Source organism: Schistocerca nitens, chromosome 2 (assembly GCF_023898315.1).
Source record: "Schistocerca nitens isolate TAMUIC-IGC-003100 chromosome 2, iqSchNite1.1, whole genome shotgun sequence".
NCBI classification, from domain to species: domain Eukaryota; kingdom Metazoa; phylum Arthropoda; class Insecta; order Orthoptera; family Acrididae; genus Schistocerca; species Schistocerca nitens.
The window spans coordinates 815,879,929-815,897,148 of NC_064615.1; the positions used below are offsets into that span (position 1 = coordinate 815,879,929).

Genomic DNA, 17,220 nt, shown 5'->3' on the forward strand with positions numbered 1-17,220 from the left:
TCTCATTGTCCGGAACTTGTCTTTTCTTATTCTTTTCTCTCTTTCTAGCGTTACTCTCTTATGAAGCGTCCACATGAAATCTACCTTATCTCTATTCCGCTGCTGAGATGTTAACCGTAATTGAAGGAGCGGAACATAATGCATACTACAGTCTAACAGAGAATTATGTGATTTTAGTCTGTTGTGTCTCTTGCTGTTAACATACTGTATTTTTCAAGCGGATAAAAGTAACTAGACCGTCTTTCAGCTAAAATTATATACAGATCACTTGATCTCGTCATTTACGTCTTGCTGTCGCTACACACATGCCTACTGTATTAGCGATTTCCGTAATAACATGTTCGTAGTGAGTATCATTATAACCTAACACATTAATAATCAAACTCGAATCACTCGTACATGAGGTGTTTACCTACAGGGAGATTTGTGTGACAAAATTCTATCCATACCATAAGATATGCTCTAAACATCAGCTCATTATAATACTAGACATTAGTTCTCAATAAAGAGAAATTCAAGTTTGTCAATATAGCGAAGATTAAAAATGTAGTATCGTTCGACCGTGCTACTGGTTAAACACAACTGCGTCAGCCATGCCAATCGAAGTAGTGAGAGAAGTATTAGGAGACTTAAAGAACCCGAATTATTTTACGTAATTGTAGGTGAAACGAAGGACAGGCTTCGATTTAATGTTAAACTTGTACGGACGCACGCACCCACGCACGCAGCACACACGCGCCCCCACATGCACGCTCAAACAAACTTTAGTGGATTAATATTGTCTTACAGCTCTCCATAAATGTTAATAGCAACCATAATAAATTGTAATATTATGTGGCTGAGATGCATAAAACAATAATTATAGTCCGTCAAAGGCTGCTAACAGCTTGTCAAGATCTAGCTATAATAACGAGGAACAGCAAAATATTTGAAGTAAAGAAAGAGCAATGATAATATAACGGGCCACTCGGTTGATGCATAAGAGTTCCTCGGTGGCATTGCAATTTTATTTCATTGTCTAAAACACTAGCAACAAGCTGAACGTGAAATACAGACCTGAATATGTTTTTAGATCTTGATTTCAGTAAACATTTGGAACTAAAAAAATATTAAGACCTTGTTTTAATGTTAGTCAAACAACAGTGGAATTTTCTAGTGTTCTGTTGGAAACACTTTTAGTTAACGATAAACACAATGAAGTAAAATTCATATCCCTAACCAATGCTCCGAAATTCATATTCCTAACCAATGCTCCATAATTGACCAGGGAGGGGTACTCGTGTAACCCCAAGGACAATATCTTCATTTGACGCTGGTCAGGACGCAAACCTGTTGACAACATATATGGACACAGAAGCAGAGTATCAAACAATGAAACAAGTCACATCAGAACAGAGCAGTAACCTACATTGCAGAGTTTAGAATAGGCATTAGATAAGAACAAATTTACAGGGCTCCCTTCATAGAGTGGAAGCCGTTACCAAAATTTGTTTCCCACTGTCCATGCGCTGGACATATAAATTATAATTTTAATCTCATTATCGAAATTCACTCTTCTCTCCTTCAATATCAAACTTCGTGATTTCGGACTCAGCTACTTCTACTTCACATTCCTCATCTTACAACACCATCTTGAGCGGGATGCTTTCTGAAGAAAATGCTTTCTGAAATTCCATCACAACAGGAGGCTCTAGACACGTTACTGTAGTGTGTTTATCTCGTTACGGATTTTCATGAGGCTTTACATGGTCGATCGCTTCTGTATCCTTCCAATGCAAGGCACTCTTAAAGAATCAATACCAAAGTGGGCAGCTGTAGTGCAGGACACCAGTGACGAAGGACTCCTTGGGGATCTTTCGGGAACCGGCTCTAGTTCCCCTTCGTGCTCAGACACCCGGCGACAAGCTGAAACTCAGCTCGTTAAAATGTTGTAGATGAGTGCCCTCGGGCCGCTCCTTTGCGATTAGTCTGTTACAATCCTATTTGTTCATACATAGAATAGCGAGGGGCGTCTGGAACGAAGTCACCAACGGCGGTTTACTTTAGTTTAAATGTTGTGCACGAACGCTGAGGATTAAAAACAGTGGACTGAAATATAATCTAAATCCTGTCAGCAGGTGCATCTATTCAAAATTTGTATTTAGGTTATGTTTCTGCACTCAAGTACATATTATAATTAATGCACGAATTAAAAATCACGCCCAATGTGTGTGATTATCAGCTGACGGATTACAAACAACGCTGTCAACGACCTCATTCAGCCATATAATATGGTATGAGTGATTCATTCCATGCCAAGACTTAGACACCATCATTGGGTCGAAGGAACTGTCAGAAGCTATCTGCGATACAAAACGTCCGATTTCATAAATACGTTGTCAGAGAGAAAGAATAGATGCCTAGGAAGCTCAAAGTGACCCACAGCAGTTCCAGATCCCCTTTAATTAAAAACTAAAATCGACTTAATTTATATTTTACAGGTGTACCATAACTCTAAGACCAATGAGAAATAACCAGTAGTAATCCAGGGAAGCAGCAACGAGAGAATTCGATACTCCTGAATATGCTGCAGCTTTCAGCAATCGTCAGTACGGTTTGTCTAGAAAATCGATTCGTAGGTCATATCTTTGAGAAAAAGCCTTTACTAAATGCACATGTATTAGAAGACAATCCTAGTAGCCAAACGTCTCCCATGTAGTTTCGAACTTACACATTTCACATTCAAGTACGCCCTAGACGTTCGAGGCTTTTACTATTGCTTCCGCCACGGTCATGGCGTGAGATAGAATGTGTACGTAGGTAATTGTAAATTCATTCTTCCCAAAGGATCTCACCCTTCAAACCATCTTCCACATTCTGGCGCAGTTATAGTTTCATTTTACCTCCACTTCCACTCCACAGCTTAGCAAACTTTCAGTTGTAATGACACGAGTAATCACACAAGATATGTAACTACACAGTGCCTTAGTGTAAATGACTTACCAGTATTTCCTCTAAAAATATAATCTTCCTGTGATACATCTAGAAGCTATGGTGGGAAGGAATCATTTTACGTCGCAGCAGCATCTTAGGAGGAAATTTCTTTTCATATTAACACATGCAACGTTAATTACTTCTCATTTGCTCCATTCTGAAATAGTCTCTCATAGCGCGAAGCCATTTTTGTTTATTTCTGTGCATGTGTGGTGGCGAAAATATATGAACTTGTAGAGGTCATGTGAAGAACAAATGGTACAATCCAATTCATTTTTGAGATAACACATTACGTTATCGTCTCCCTTGACTATCAGAACAAATTCTTTTATCTCATCATCCATTTCTTCATTCTCTTCATCATTTGCAGAGGCCGCTCCCGGTAGCTCAGTGGTCAGCGCGACAGAATGATAATCTTAAGGGCCACGGTTCGATTCCCGGTTGGGTCGGAGATTTTCTCCGCTCAGGGACTGGGTGCTGTATTGTTGTAATCATTATCATTTCATCCCCAACGACGCGCAAGTCGCCGAAGTGGCGTCAAATCGAAAGACTTATACCGGCGAACGGTCTACCCGACAGGAGGCCTTAGTCACACGACATTTTGATTTATCATCTGCGGAGTCAGTCTGCATATATACCTGTACTATTGTGGCGGCTGTGCTCTTAGTGTCTGTCTTGGCTACTATAATGCGCTTGCAATGTTATTAATAGTAGCTTAAACGCATTCATGTATTTTTATTCATTATTAAACCGACTCCATCACCCCTATTTGATTTTGTATTAATAGCCATGTATTTACCTGCGCAGAAATTCTGTTCCTCCTGCCACCGAACATCATTAACTCCCTCTACATCAAATCTTAACGTATCCATTTCCCACTTCAAATTTGATAGCCTATCTGTACGATTAAGGGATCTAACATTTCACACTCCAATCCATAGGTCGCCAGTTTTGTTTCTTCTGATGACGACATCTTCCTGTGTAGTCCCCGCCCGCAGATCCGAATAAGGGCGGGTTTCAGTTGTTACTCTGATATGGAAAAGTTGGCACAGGAGAGGAATTCAGGGCCGGCCGCATCAAAGCAGTCAGAAGACTGATTACATAAGAAAAATGAAAAAAATAGCTGTCTGCATTAGCTATTTCATGACTAATCTATTGGACAATATTTTACGTGTAATATTGTTTACGTACTTTACTGTGAGCCACTAAAAAATCAGAATGGCAACTCTTCACAATATCGTTTCCGGGAATATTATGTATGGTTTTGAGCAAAGTAACATCTTATGTACCCAAGCATAATTAATTGGCACCCCTTCTTTCTCTACGCAGATGTCTCATAAACACAGGTACTTTGGAAACAATGAAATTTATATAAATAAAAATATAAATGTTCGTTTGCTCAAAATGTTAAATCTTCGAAACTAAAAACTTTCTAAAGCCAACAGCACATAAATATTTCTTTATTTACAAACAACGAGTTTCAACAGACTTTGGTGTCATTTTCAGGTCTTATAAAATTGGTTCATCTTAAGTTGTACCTCACGCCAAGTTGATATGTAGATAAAATGTAGCACATTATATAAAGGTTTGTCGTAAATAAAACATTTAAAATCAAAAAGCATCTTGTGCAGATGGTCATGTCCATATACGTAGCGTTCACAGATGATTGAATATGGCTATGTGCACAAGGTGCTTTCCAATTTTAAATGTTTTGTTTATAACAAACTTATAAATGTTTTGTTTATAACAAACTTCCCCCCCATGAACCATGGACCTTGCCGTTGGTGGGGAGGCTTGCGTGCCTCAGCGATACAGATGGCCGTACCGTAGGTGCAACCACAACGGAGGGGTATCTGTTGAGAGGCCAGACAAACATGTGGTTCCTGAAGAGGGGCAGCAGCCTTTTCAGTAGTTGCAGGGGCAACAGTCTGGATGATTGACTGATCTGGCCTTGTAACATTAACCAAAACGGCCTTGCTGTGCTGGTACTGCGAACGGCTGAAAGCAAGGGGAAACTACAGCCGTAATTTTTCCCGAGGACATGCAGCTCTACTGTATGATTAAATGATGATGGTGTCCTCTTGGGTAAAATATTCCGGAGGTAAAATAGTCCCCCATTCGGATCTCCGGGCGGGGACTACTCAAGAGGACTTCGTTATCAGGAGAAAGAAAACTGGCGTTCTACGGATCGGAGCGTGGAATGTCAGATCACTTAATCGGGCAGGTAGGTTAGAAAATTTAAAAAGGGAAATGGATAGGTTAAAGTTAGATATAGTGGGAATTAGTGAAGTTCGGTGGCAGGAGGAACAAGACTTTTGGTCAGGTGATTACAGGGTTATAAATACAAAATCAAATAGGGGTAATGCAGGAGTAGGTTTAATAATGAATAAAAAAATAGGAGTGCGGGTTAGCTACTACAAACAGCATAGTGAACGCATTATTGTGGCCAAGATAGACACAAAGCCCATGCCTACTACAGTAGTACAAGTTTATATGCCAACTAGCTCTGCAGATGATGAAGAAATAGATGAAATGTATGACGAGATAAAAGAAATTAGTCAGGTAGTGAAGGGAGACGAAAATTTAATAGTCATGGGTGACTGGAATTCGTCAGTAGGAAAAGGGAGAGAAGGAAACATAGTAGGTGAATATGGATTGGGGGGAAGGAATGAAAGAGGAAGCCGCCGTGTAGAATTTTGCACAGAGCATAACTTAATCATAGCTAACACTTGGTTCAAGAATCATGAAAGGAGGCTGTATACATGGAAGAAGCCAGGAGATACTGACAGGTTTCAGATAGATTATATAATGGTAAGACAGAGATTTAGGAACCAGGTTTTAAATTGTAAGACATTTCCTGGGGCAGATGTGGATTCTGACCACAATCTATTGGTTATGAACTGCAGATTGAAACTGAAGAAACTGCAAAAAGGTGGGAATTTAAGGAGATGGGACCTGGATAAACTGAAAGAACCAGAGGTTGTAGAGAGCTTCAGGGAGAGCATAAGGGAACAATTCACAGGAATGGGGGAAAGAAATACAGTAGAAGAAGAATGGGTAGCTCTGAGGGATGAAGTGGTGAAGGCAGCAGACGATCAAGTAGGTAAAAAGACGAGGGCTAGCAGAAATCCTTGGGTAACAGAAGAAATATTGAATTTAATTGATGAAAGGAGAAAATATAAAAATGCAGTAAATGAAGCAGGCAAAAAGGAATACAAACGTCTCAAAAATGAGATCGACAGGAAGTGCAAAATGGCTAAGCAGGGATGGCTAGAGGACAAATGTAAGGATGTAGAGGCTTATCTCACTAGGGGTAAGATAGATACTGCCTACAGGAAAATTAAAGAGACCTTTGGAGATAAGAGAACCACTTGTATGAATATCAAGAGCTCAGATGGAAACCCAGTTCTAAGCAAAGAAGCGAAGGTAGAAAGGTGGAAGGAGTATATAGAGGGTTTATACAAGGGAGATGTACTTGAGGACAATATTATGGAAATGGAAGAGGATGTAGATGAAGACGAAATGGGAGATAAGATACTGCGTGAAGAGTTTGACAGAGCACTGAAAGACCTGAGTCGAAACAAGGCCCCGGGAGTAGACAACATTCCACTAGAAATACTGATGGCCTCGGGAGAGCCAGTCATGACAAAACTCTACCATCTGGTGAGCACGATGTATGAGACAGGCGAAATACCCTCAGACTTCAAGAAGAATATAATAATTCCAATCCCAAAGAAAGCAGGTGTTGACAGATGTGAAAATTACCGAACTATCAGTTTAATAAGTCACAGCTGCAAAATACTAACGCGAATTCTTTACAGACGAATGGAAAAACTGGTAGAAGCTGACCTCGGGGAAGATCAGTTTGGATTCCGTAGGAATGTTGGAACACGTGAGGCAATACTGACCTTACGACTTATCTTGGAAGAAAGATTAAGAAAAGGCAAACCTACGTTTCTAGCATTTGTAGACTTAGAGAAAGCTTTTGACAATGTTGACTGGAATACTCTCTTTCAAATTCTGAAGGTGGCAGGGGTAAAATACAGGGAGCGAAAGGCTATTTACAATTTGTACAGAAACCAGATGGCAGTTATAAGAGTCGAGGGGCATGAAAGGGAAGCAGTGGTTGGGAAAGGAGTGAGACAGGGTTGTAGCCTCTCCCCGATATTATTCAATCTGTATATTGAGCAAGCAGTAAAGGAAACAAAAGAAAAATTCGGAGTAGGTATTAAAATTCATGGAGAAGAAGTAAAAACTTTGAGGTTCGCCGATGACATTGTAATTCTGTCAGAGACAGCAAAGGACTTGGAAGAGCAGTTGAACGGAATGGACAGTGTCTTGAAAGGAGGATATAAGATGAACATCAACAAAAGCAAAACGAGGATAATGGAATGTAGTCAAATTAAGTCGGGTGATGCTGAGGGAATTAGATTAGGAAATGAGACACTTAAAGTAGTAAAGGAGTTTTGCTATTTAGGGAGTAAAATAACCGATGATGGTCGAAGTAGAGAGGATATAAAATGTAGACTGGCAATGGCAAGGAAAGCGTTTCTCAAGAAGAGAAATTTGTTAACATCGAGTATAGATTTAGGTGTCAGGAAGGCGTTTCTGAAAGTATTTGTATGGAGTGTAGCCATGTATGGAAGTGAGACATGGACGATAACTAGTTTGGACAAGAAGAGAATAGAAGCTTTCGAAATGTGGTGCTACAGAAGAATGCTGAAGATAAGGTGGGTAGATCACGTAACTAATGAGGAGGTATTGAATAGGATTGGGGAGAAGAGAAGTTTGTGGCACAACTTGACTAGAAGAAGGGATCGGTTGGTAGGACATGTTTTGAGGCATCAAGGGATCACAAATTTAGCATTGGAGGGCAGCGTGGAGGGTAAAAATCGTAGAGGGAGACCAAGAGATCAATACACTAAGCAGATTCAGAAGGATGTAGGTTGCAGTAGGTACTGGGAGATGAAGAAGCTTGCACAGGATAGAGTAGCATGGAGAGCTGCATCAAACCAGTCTCAGGACTGAAGACCACAACAACAACATAACAAACTTCTGTATCAGGTGCTAAATTTTATCTACATCTAAACTTGGTGCAACTCAAAATGAACACGTCATAACATAAAATTTTCAAGACCTGAGGATCACAGCAGTGTCTGTCAAAACGGGCTGTTTGTAAATAAAGAATTATGTATGCGATCTTCGAAAGTTGTTCTCCGATTACTTTGAAATTTACCGGTTTACTTATTCATTTTAAACGACTTCAATTCCCTATCAAGGTTCAGCTGGTGACAACAATTATCAGCTCTCAAGGTAAGAGGGAGGAAAGGAAGAGGAGATGAGGAGATGAGCGGAGAGAGGGGTGGGAGCAAATGGCCATGGAGAGGGGAAAGGAGAAGATGGACAGAGAGATGGGGAGGTGGTGGTCGTGGTCAGACAGAGGGGGAAGAAGAAGATAGGATGCATGTATAATGCAATTCCCAAACATATTTAGCAATTACGAAGCATTGCCGGGTTCGCTAGTCCTAAATTAATATAAATTTAATTCTATCGCAACTTGCGTAACTGACTGCACCAAGTAACTTGACTCAACCAGCAAAATAGTTTCTCAAGATAATATAAAGTTCTGACAGCATTTTTAAGAAAATAATACAGGTTTATTTTTAACGTTATGACGCCAAGATAAATTTTAGGATGTAGGCCAGGAACCTACTACAGGCATAGAATGAGAAGTTGCCATCACATGATTGTGGGTGGAGGCCAGGGTCTTGGAATGAACTTCAAGTCGCTGGACACCACTCACGATTCGTTTTCTACGTCTACCATTCTTAAGCTACCATCAGTGTAAAAATAAAGAAAGAAAATACAAGATGGCATTCCATGTCTAGCCTACTTTGTTCATTCTCGTTAAATGCCCAGCAATTAGCACCTCCCGGCTACACAAACTACCCGCTCTGAACGGTGGTTTTCCCCGATCTACGTTAATGCATCCGTCGGGTTGGGCTCAGGTAAGAGGGACCACAATTAAGAACCTTCCAACCAGGCCGTGCGTCGTTGCTCACCAGGAGGCGTAGGCCCCTTAAAGAGTTACCTAACTTTGAGCTCCTGCTCACTTACTATGCGCCTCTCGTTGGACATGGAGGTGCTGCTAAATATTTACATCTGTACAGTTGCGTTGTTTTTAGATTTTATTTGAGTTTGTTATGTCGTATGCACCTCGCGTCGGTTTTTCTGGCCCAATTTTCTGTCGCGCAGGTTGCCACTATGGATCATCAACGTCAGTCGTATCAATATCTGTGTCGTTGGCTAGGTCTGAGTCTGTATCTTCTTCTTGAAAATAGATATCAGTGGTGTCATCCAACCCATGGGCACTCTGCTGTCTTTGTGAACCGGCTGGCCTTCTTTAAAGTGTGTTACGTAGGTATTCTATGTATAGGATCTTGGAGGTTTCGTTAGTCAGTGTACCTAGTTCTGTCCACTGGCGCGGGTCGCGTAGTATGGCATACAATTCGTTTTGTGTGTTCTAGTGGTTGACATGTACTGTGTGTCTTATGTTTGTCCGCAGAAAAGGACAATGTGTTCTGGGGAACCTTCTTGCGTGTGCATCTACTAGTCTGTCGCAGACTCACGCGGCTCAGGTGCGTGGGATAAGGGCCATGGTCTGCAACCGCGCGACCGCTAAGGTCGCAGGTTCGAATCCTGCCTCGGGCATGGATGTGTGTGATGTCCTTAGGTTAGTTAGGTTTAAGTAGTTCTAAGTTCTAGGGGACTTATAACCTCAGAAGTTAAGTCCCATAGCGCTCAGAGCCATTTGAACCATAAGAGCCACGTCCTGTGAGGAAATGTGCCATACCGCGGCTGGGATCGATATGTTTTAGTTTTAGTCTTTCCCTGATATCAGGGAAGAAGTTGGAAACTCTGCGGCCCTTATCACTGTTGTCCTACTCGCTCTGACAGGTATCCACTCGACATGCTCTGAGTTGACGTGTTGTCTCAAGCGGTCCACCAGTGATCTGCCAAACCTGGTCTAGTCTCCCCATCCTAAGTCAGTACATTGCCGCACGGTACCTCATGGTTATATCTACTGAGAAGATTCCCATCACAACGCACAGTGCAACCACTGACGTTGTGCTGAAGAGCCCCTTCAACAGAAGTACGACACTTCTTTGCCCCCGACGTACATCAATTCTGTTGGTAGAACCGCTGCAGCGTGGACCGCTGCGATGCGTGGAAGAACAGAATCAGTGAAGTTCTGAAAGGTACCGAGCAATGCCGACTCCTGTGCCGCGGCCAGGTGCTCCAGGTGTCTCGGGGTGAGGATGCACGAGCGAACTGCCCGGTCCAGGTGGTTCCGCAGATTCTCTGTTGGATTGCGGAAAATTCATCCTGGTGCCCTTCGAACCACGCACGTACACTGTGAGCTGTGTGGCATGTTCCATTGTCGTGCTGGTAGACGTCATCGAGCAGAGGGGAAACAATTTACATTTAGAGGTGGACGTTGTCCCAAAGGATATATACATTATTATGTTAATTCGTTGTGCCTTCCAGAATGTCGAGATCACCCAGGGAAATCTGTGAAAACATTTTGCCATAGGTGCCAAAGGCCATCTGTGCGATGGAACATAAAACATGATTCATCTGAAAAGGCCAGCTGTCACCATTCATTGGACGTCCAGTTTCGATTCTAGCGAGAAAATTCCACCCTTAGTCGCCAGTGAACAAGAGTCAGCATGGTTGCATGAATAAGACGCCTGCTGCGGAGGCTCATACAAAGTAACATTCGCTGAAAGGTCGTTGAGGAGAAGCTGTTGTTAGCATCTCGGTTCATCTGGGTGATCGAGGCTGTTGTTAGCCCCTTGGTTCATCTGGGAGGTCAGATGGTCATCAGTTGCACGTCTGTTCGCCCAAACTTATCTCCGGAGATGTCGTCCTCCCCTGTCATCTGTGGCTCCTAGTACATCGCTATTGGCTGGGCGCGGTTTTGGATAGCACCAGACAGGGTCTACTTTAACCACGGTGGGAAGCAAACAGTTTATAAACTTGTTTCGGAAATGCTTCCACCCTTGGACCGAAAGCCAATGATCACGCCGCTTTTAGACTTAAGATAAATCGCTGTTTCTGCATTATCCGCGTCCCCCCTGATACTCTTCATATACCCTCCACTGCTAGTGCAACTGCCGTTTGCTGTCTGTGAGTGGTTCGAACATAGGCGGTGGTGACATTCATGTGTCTGGAAAGTGAATATTGATGAAATAGTACAGAATAAATACTAGTCCGCGTAATTTACAATGCTTAACGAAAGAGTACCTTGTCTGTATGCGTCGTCAAATACTGTGTAATTCCAGCCCCAGCGTTTAAAAGGTTCACCCAGGGCATTTCACGTAATGAACAAATATCCTGGAACAGTGTTCACACATTCCACATCTGCACTGTCACAGCCAGACCGTCCGAGGCAATAGTTCCCTGGAGTTGTGCAGATCTCTGGGCAGTATCTTATCCGAGAAGTGCACGGTACGGTGTCTGAGTAGTCACTGATGCGTTGCCCTCTCCAAGTGCCTTTTGCTTTTTCCACTGACGCGATTCTCCCTGTTTAACACAGAGGGACTTCTCTTCAACATTACCTACCCTATCGTTAAAATCTAACGACGTTGTAGCTGGACCGGTAATGTCTACAGTGTGTTCAAATATTACCTTAGATGTACAGCAATTTTTCATATTTGGTACAAAATCAGAAATAAGTACAAATAGTGACAAAAAAATACGGGAGAGTCTGTTAAAACAGGGTACTTAATAAACAAAGTGGCATACGTAATGAACTATATCTACCAACCTGTTGAGTTTTTAATGACTAATTGTCCAATCTGTTTACTTACAATTGGGCATGAAAAACATACATTTAAAAAAAGTGCCTCACCACAGAAAAGAAATTTCTACACATGTGTCAACTACCTCGCTTTATCAGACTAGTTGGATAAAACAGGGTACTACATTATAACGAAAATTTTAAAAAACCTGACAATCACTTCATGTACAAAAATCACATTTATATCATTCATCATCATCATCATTAATGCCAGCGCACTGTCCATGAGCCCATTCATTACACTTATAACACTTCACCCAGCCCTCTTCAGACTTAGAATTGGAGAAAAGTTCATTACAATAAATGCAAGCTGTATTATTATCTTCTCCTTCCTCTTCTGACGATGTGCTGTACTCCTGTACTTTTCCAACTTCCTTTGATTTCTTCTGTCCAACATTTCTGACTTCAGTAGGCCTAGAACTGTTAGAATGTGGCCCCATTTAAAGTTTCCTTTTGGGAGTCTTCCCCTTTTTCATAGAAGACCATAATTCTTCCTTATAAGGTGAACTGGTAAGAACAGCTGTCTTTTCGTCTATCAGATTTTTGTTCGTTTCTTTCAGCTGTCAGCACTGCTTTTATGTCTTTTGGAGAGACGTGGAAAGCTGAAGTTGAAGGCTTAGGCCTGTCCGACTTGGAAGACCTTAGTGTGGTTGGAAAAGATGTTTCTCGATTTAATGACTCTGAAGTAGGTTCCGAATGCGGGACATCACCTTTCTCCAACAGTGGGTCAGTGTCTGTTGTTTCGGCAGACTGATACATCCAATCAGGGAAAATATCTGCATCCAGTGGAAAACTCAAGTTTTACGGAATGCATTTACAGAATTCTCAGTAGAAGCAGCTTCATGAATGCTGTCTCATACAGCCCTGCAACTTTATTGATAGTTATCACTCGTCCAGGATGACACTGAAGCCACTTTCGAACCTCTTGAGAGTAATAATTGCTCAGTGGGGCCATGAATGTAACATCCAGGGGCTGCATTCGGTGGGTGCATTGTTGGGGGAAGCATAAGAGATGAACATGGTTTTCTCTAGCCATATCAATAAGTTCAATACTCTTCGTGTGTGTTGAGTGACCATCCAAGAGCAGAAGAACGGCTTTATCTGCAGTTGGTTTTGAAAATTCAACAAATCGTTGAAACCACTTCAGGAAAATTTCTTTCTGCACCCATCCGCTAGGGTGATACTCCACAGTAGATGCTGGCGGAGCATTATCCAGCAGCTCAGGCTTGGCTCTTTGTATAGGGTACACAAATATTGTGGGCAAATCAATTGCAGAAGCGCTCATACAAGCTACAGCAGTCACTAAGATGCCTCTCTCTGCAGAAACCAAACCGCCAACTTGACGTTTTCTCCTCAAGGCAAGCACCTTTGGTTGCTTATTAGGGACTGTTGTTATTCCTGTCTCATCCACATTATAGACTCTATCAGCTGTGAAGCTGTACCTATTATAAAGTTCTAACAGCAAACCAAAGGATGTTGGCTCGGCAGAACGCAGGCTTATTTCATGATTCCTCTTCAGAAACGAATATAACCTGCATTTTCCTGCCATCTTATTAGTCTTGCTGAAGTTATGTGGCAAGTTATTTTTCTCTGCCACTTCGAAAGCAAGGCTCCGCACCTCATCGATGGTCAATCCAAACAATCTGCTTTTCATTAACAGCATATATTCAGCCAGTTCATTTTCCTGCTCCTAATTAAATACAGGTTTGTAGCAGCCTAGACCTAAAACAACAACAACAGTAATAATAATAATAACTGCAATAGTTTAGTTAATTTCTTCTAAAATAGTAAGTAGGCGTACCTTTCTTCGTCGCATCCTCTAAACACATTCCACTCCGGGCCTTTTTAACACGTGCTTCCAGAGTACTCTGAGGAAGCCCGAAGGACTTTGATGTTTTCAAATAGCCCATTGTTTGGGCCAAAACTGCCGTTACAGCTTCTTTCATACTCTTGACTCAATGACTGTTTGACAGCTTTCCTTTTATAAGGCGCCATAATTATTGCACAATTTAAGTTAATAAACAATTTGAAAATCGCAAACGGTGACTTTTAAATCAGGCTGATAAAACGGGGTACTACCTTGTTTTATCAAACTTAGTGGCACCCTGTTTTATGCGACAACGCCATGTTAAGAAGAAGTTGATTTCAACAGCCCTTGAGCGGGACAAACATTTTGAAACAATGATCTGTAGTGCAGACAATGTTTAACTTATACTTACTTTACAGTCTTCAAAATAGTGTCTTGCAAATATAAACGCACAATTCACAGTCGAATATTACAACACAACACTGCAAAAATATATTTTTCCACCGAGAGAACTGACGGGTGCTTTCAACGTACTGCAGCTACTCTAAGAATGAACGCCATTGAGTGGGAAAGAGGTTACTATGTTTACCGGGAGATGGCAGCAGATATCAAACGAGAAAAGTACGATACCCTATTTCATCAGACTACCCAGTTTTATCAGACTCTCTCCTACATAAAGGATAAGAAAAAAGGTATTTAAATAAAACACTAATTAAAATAACACATTATTTGTGTTACAAGATGTTTTAATTCGATTACATGACTAACTTGTTGGGTCATACTGTGCTCCAAGAAGAGAAGAATGTGTGGGATGTGGATGAGTTGCTGTAAGGTGGGAATCGGGAAAGGTATGACGATGCGAGATGCAAGGCGAAGTGCGAGTCTTTCTTAGATTTCAAAGCGCTTGTAGGATTTAGGTGAGGAAGAATTCCAGGCAATTTTGTTACAACTTATAATGGGGCAGTTGTCAGGTTTGTAGATTAGAAAAATGGTAGAATTTTTTAAATTTATTTTGGCTTTTGGTTTTATGATCATACGACCAAACATTGCTTAAACACAGTCAATAAACACATTATATGGTTTAAACACGTCAGTAACAACTGTCAGTTTTGATTATTATCTATGTGCAAATTTCAGTGCAATCACGACAAAATAAGTATAATTTTTATAAAAGTGCTGTGTATAGATTACGCTTACCTATGTGCAAAATTTAATTTAAAGTCAATTACAACAAAACGTGTGTTATTTTAACTAAATGAATGTGTACAAATACACTTCACTTAATGTGTACGAACTGTCTTCTGATGTACAGGATAACTGGGGTCAGTCCTTCAGGCGATGCAGTTCTTCGCTTCAAAATATTTTGGATATGTGACAGCATCGGTCATAATCCTTTATTTTACACATCGATTTCTGTCACTGTGTGACTATCTTCAGTGAAAACTATTCGAGCCCTGTAGGCCCATATCATAACAACATTTTCCATAGAATGTCCCTCCCGCCGGAGGTTCGAGTCCGCCCCCGGGTATGGGTGTGTGTGTATTGTTCTTAGCATAAGTTAGTTTAAATAACGTGTAAGTCTAGGGACCGATGACCACAGCAGTTTGGTCCCTTAGGAATTCAAACACATTTGAACACATATCCATAGGGTGTAACATGTACTGTGACGATTACTTCGCACCCTCATAATGGTCGCTCTCGCCTGTTGTCTCATGTTGCTGGTCTCCTCCTACTATCCGCCTTACTCGAAAGACCTAGATATTTATGTGGCTGGTTATGTGGACTGTCGTAATTCCTTGTGAGCTGTGTATACACCTTAACGTCTGTTGTAGCCGAATGAGAGGTAACGTAGTGAGGGGCCTTTGTACCCCATAGCCTTCAGCTGATTTAGTGTCGGGGATTCCAGATATGGTGTGGCAGTAGTTTTAGTTCGTGTCTGGCTTTGCGTCGGATTTCACGGAGGGTTGAATTCCATATCTCTTTTCTGTGAAGGATTGGTACTGAACACTGTACTGCGTTAATTAGATGAATTCGTCGATTGTAGGTGTGGAAAGCTGAGGGAAGGGATCATGGAACAATTCAGTCACAGGTGGTGGCTTGATTTCGCCGTCTATATACTTGAAGTTTTCACGTATTTCTGTGGGTGTAGCCTACCTGAAGTTTCCACGTTTTACCCCACTCGACCAGGAGATTCAAGTGATTTGGAGAAAGATTTAGGACATGTGGAGGGTGTGGCAGATATCTCGGGTAGCATGTGTGAGTGGTTGTGTCATTTGTATCTTTTTCCATTACCAAATGTAGCTCTTAAGACTGTACCTGTACTTTTCTAGCTATGAGCCGATAATCGTCCAGTACGCACTAAAAAGCAGATGTTGCCCTTACTTACTGTGGTGTGGTCTGGTTGTCGCTTCCAGAGGCGAGAAGTCAGAGAAGCAGCTGGAGGCAGGCGTGCCCCGCGTGGAGCAGGCGTGCACGTGCGGCGCGCAGCCCCGCGAGCAGAGCGATCCGGCCGTGCTGCGGTGCGTGGCCCACGTGTCCGAGTACTGCCGCAGCACCAGCATGCACGGCCTGCGATACGTCGGCGACGTCCAGCGGCCCGTCGCGGAGAGGTAACCTACCGGACAGATCGCCTTTACGTACTGATCACAGCCGCACGCGACTTGTTCATGAGACCCAGATAATATTAGATACAGGCTCCCAGGTAGATGCCATTTTCCTTGACTTCCGGAAGGCGTTCGATACAGTTCCGCACTGTCGCCTGATAAAGTAAGAGCCTACGGAATGTCAGATCAGCTATGTGGCTGGATTGAAGAGTTTTTAGCAAACAGAACACAGCATGCTGTTCTCATTGGAGAGACGTCTACAGACGTTAAAGTAACCTCTGGCGTGCCACAGGGGAGTGTTATGGGACCATTGCTTTTCACAATATATATAAATGACCTAGTAGATAGTCCCGGAAGTTCCATGCCACTTTTCGTGGATGATGCTGTAGTATACAGAAAAGTTGCAGAATTAGAAAATTGCAGCGAAACTCAGGAAGATCTGCAGCGGATAGGCACTTGGTGCAGGGAGAGGAAACTGACCCTTAACATAGACAAATGTAATGTATTGCGAATACATAGAAGGATCCTTTATTCTATGATTATATGATAGCCAAACAAACACTGGTAGCAGTTACTTCTGTAAAAATCTGGGAGTATGCTTACAGAACGATTTGAAGTGGAATGATCATATAAAATTAATTGTTGGGAAGGCGGGTGCCAGGCTGAGATTCATTGGGAGAGTCCTTAGAAAATGTAGTCCATCAACAAAGGAGGTGGCTTACAAAACACTCGTTCGACCTATACTTGAGTATTGCTCAACAGTGTTGGATCCGTACCAGGTGGGGTTGACGGAGGAGAGAGAGAAGATCCAAAGAAGAGCGGCGCGTTTCGTAACACAGTTATTTGGTAAGCGTGATAGCATTACCGAGATGTTTAGCAAACTCAAGTGGCAGACTCTGCAAGAGAGGCGCTCTGCATCGCGGTGTAGCTTGCTGTCCAGGTTTCGAGAGGGTGCGTTTCTGGATGAGGTATTG

The 17,220-nt window shown here is 42.1% G+C and overlaps 1 protein-coding gene across 1 annotated transcript in view; it reads left to right on the top strand.

Moving 5' to 3' along the window:
• Positions 1-17,220, top strand: part of LOC126235361 (pickpocket protein 28-like) — a 174,058-nt gene that overhangs the window by 20,612 nt on the left and 136,226 nt on the right. Inside the window, exon 2 of the mRNA XM_049944083.1 lies at positions 16,058-16,252. Coding sequence (XP_049800040.1) covers positions 16,058-16,252 — 195 coding nt within the window. The remainder of the gene's footprint in view (positions 1-16,057; positions 16,253-17,220) is intronic.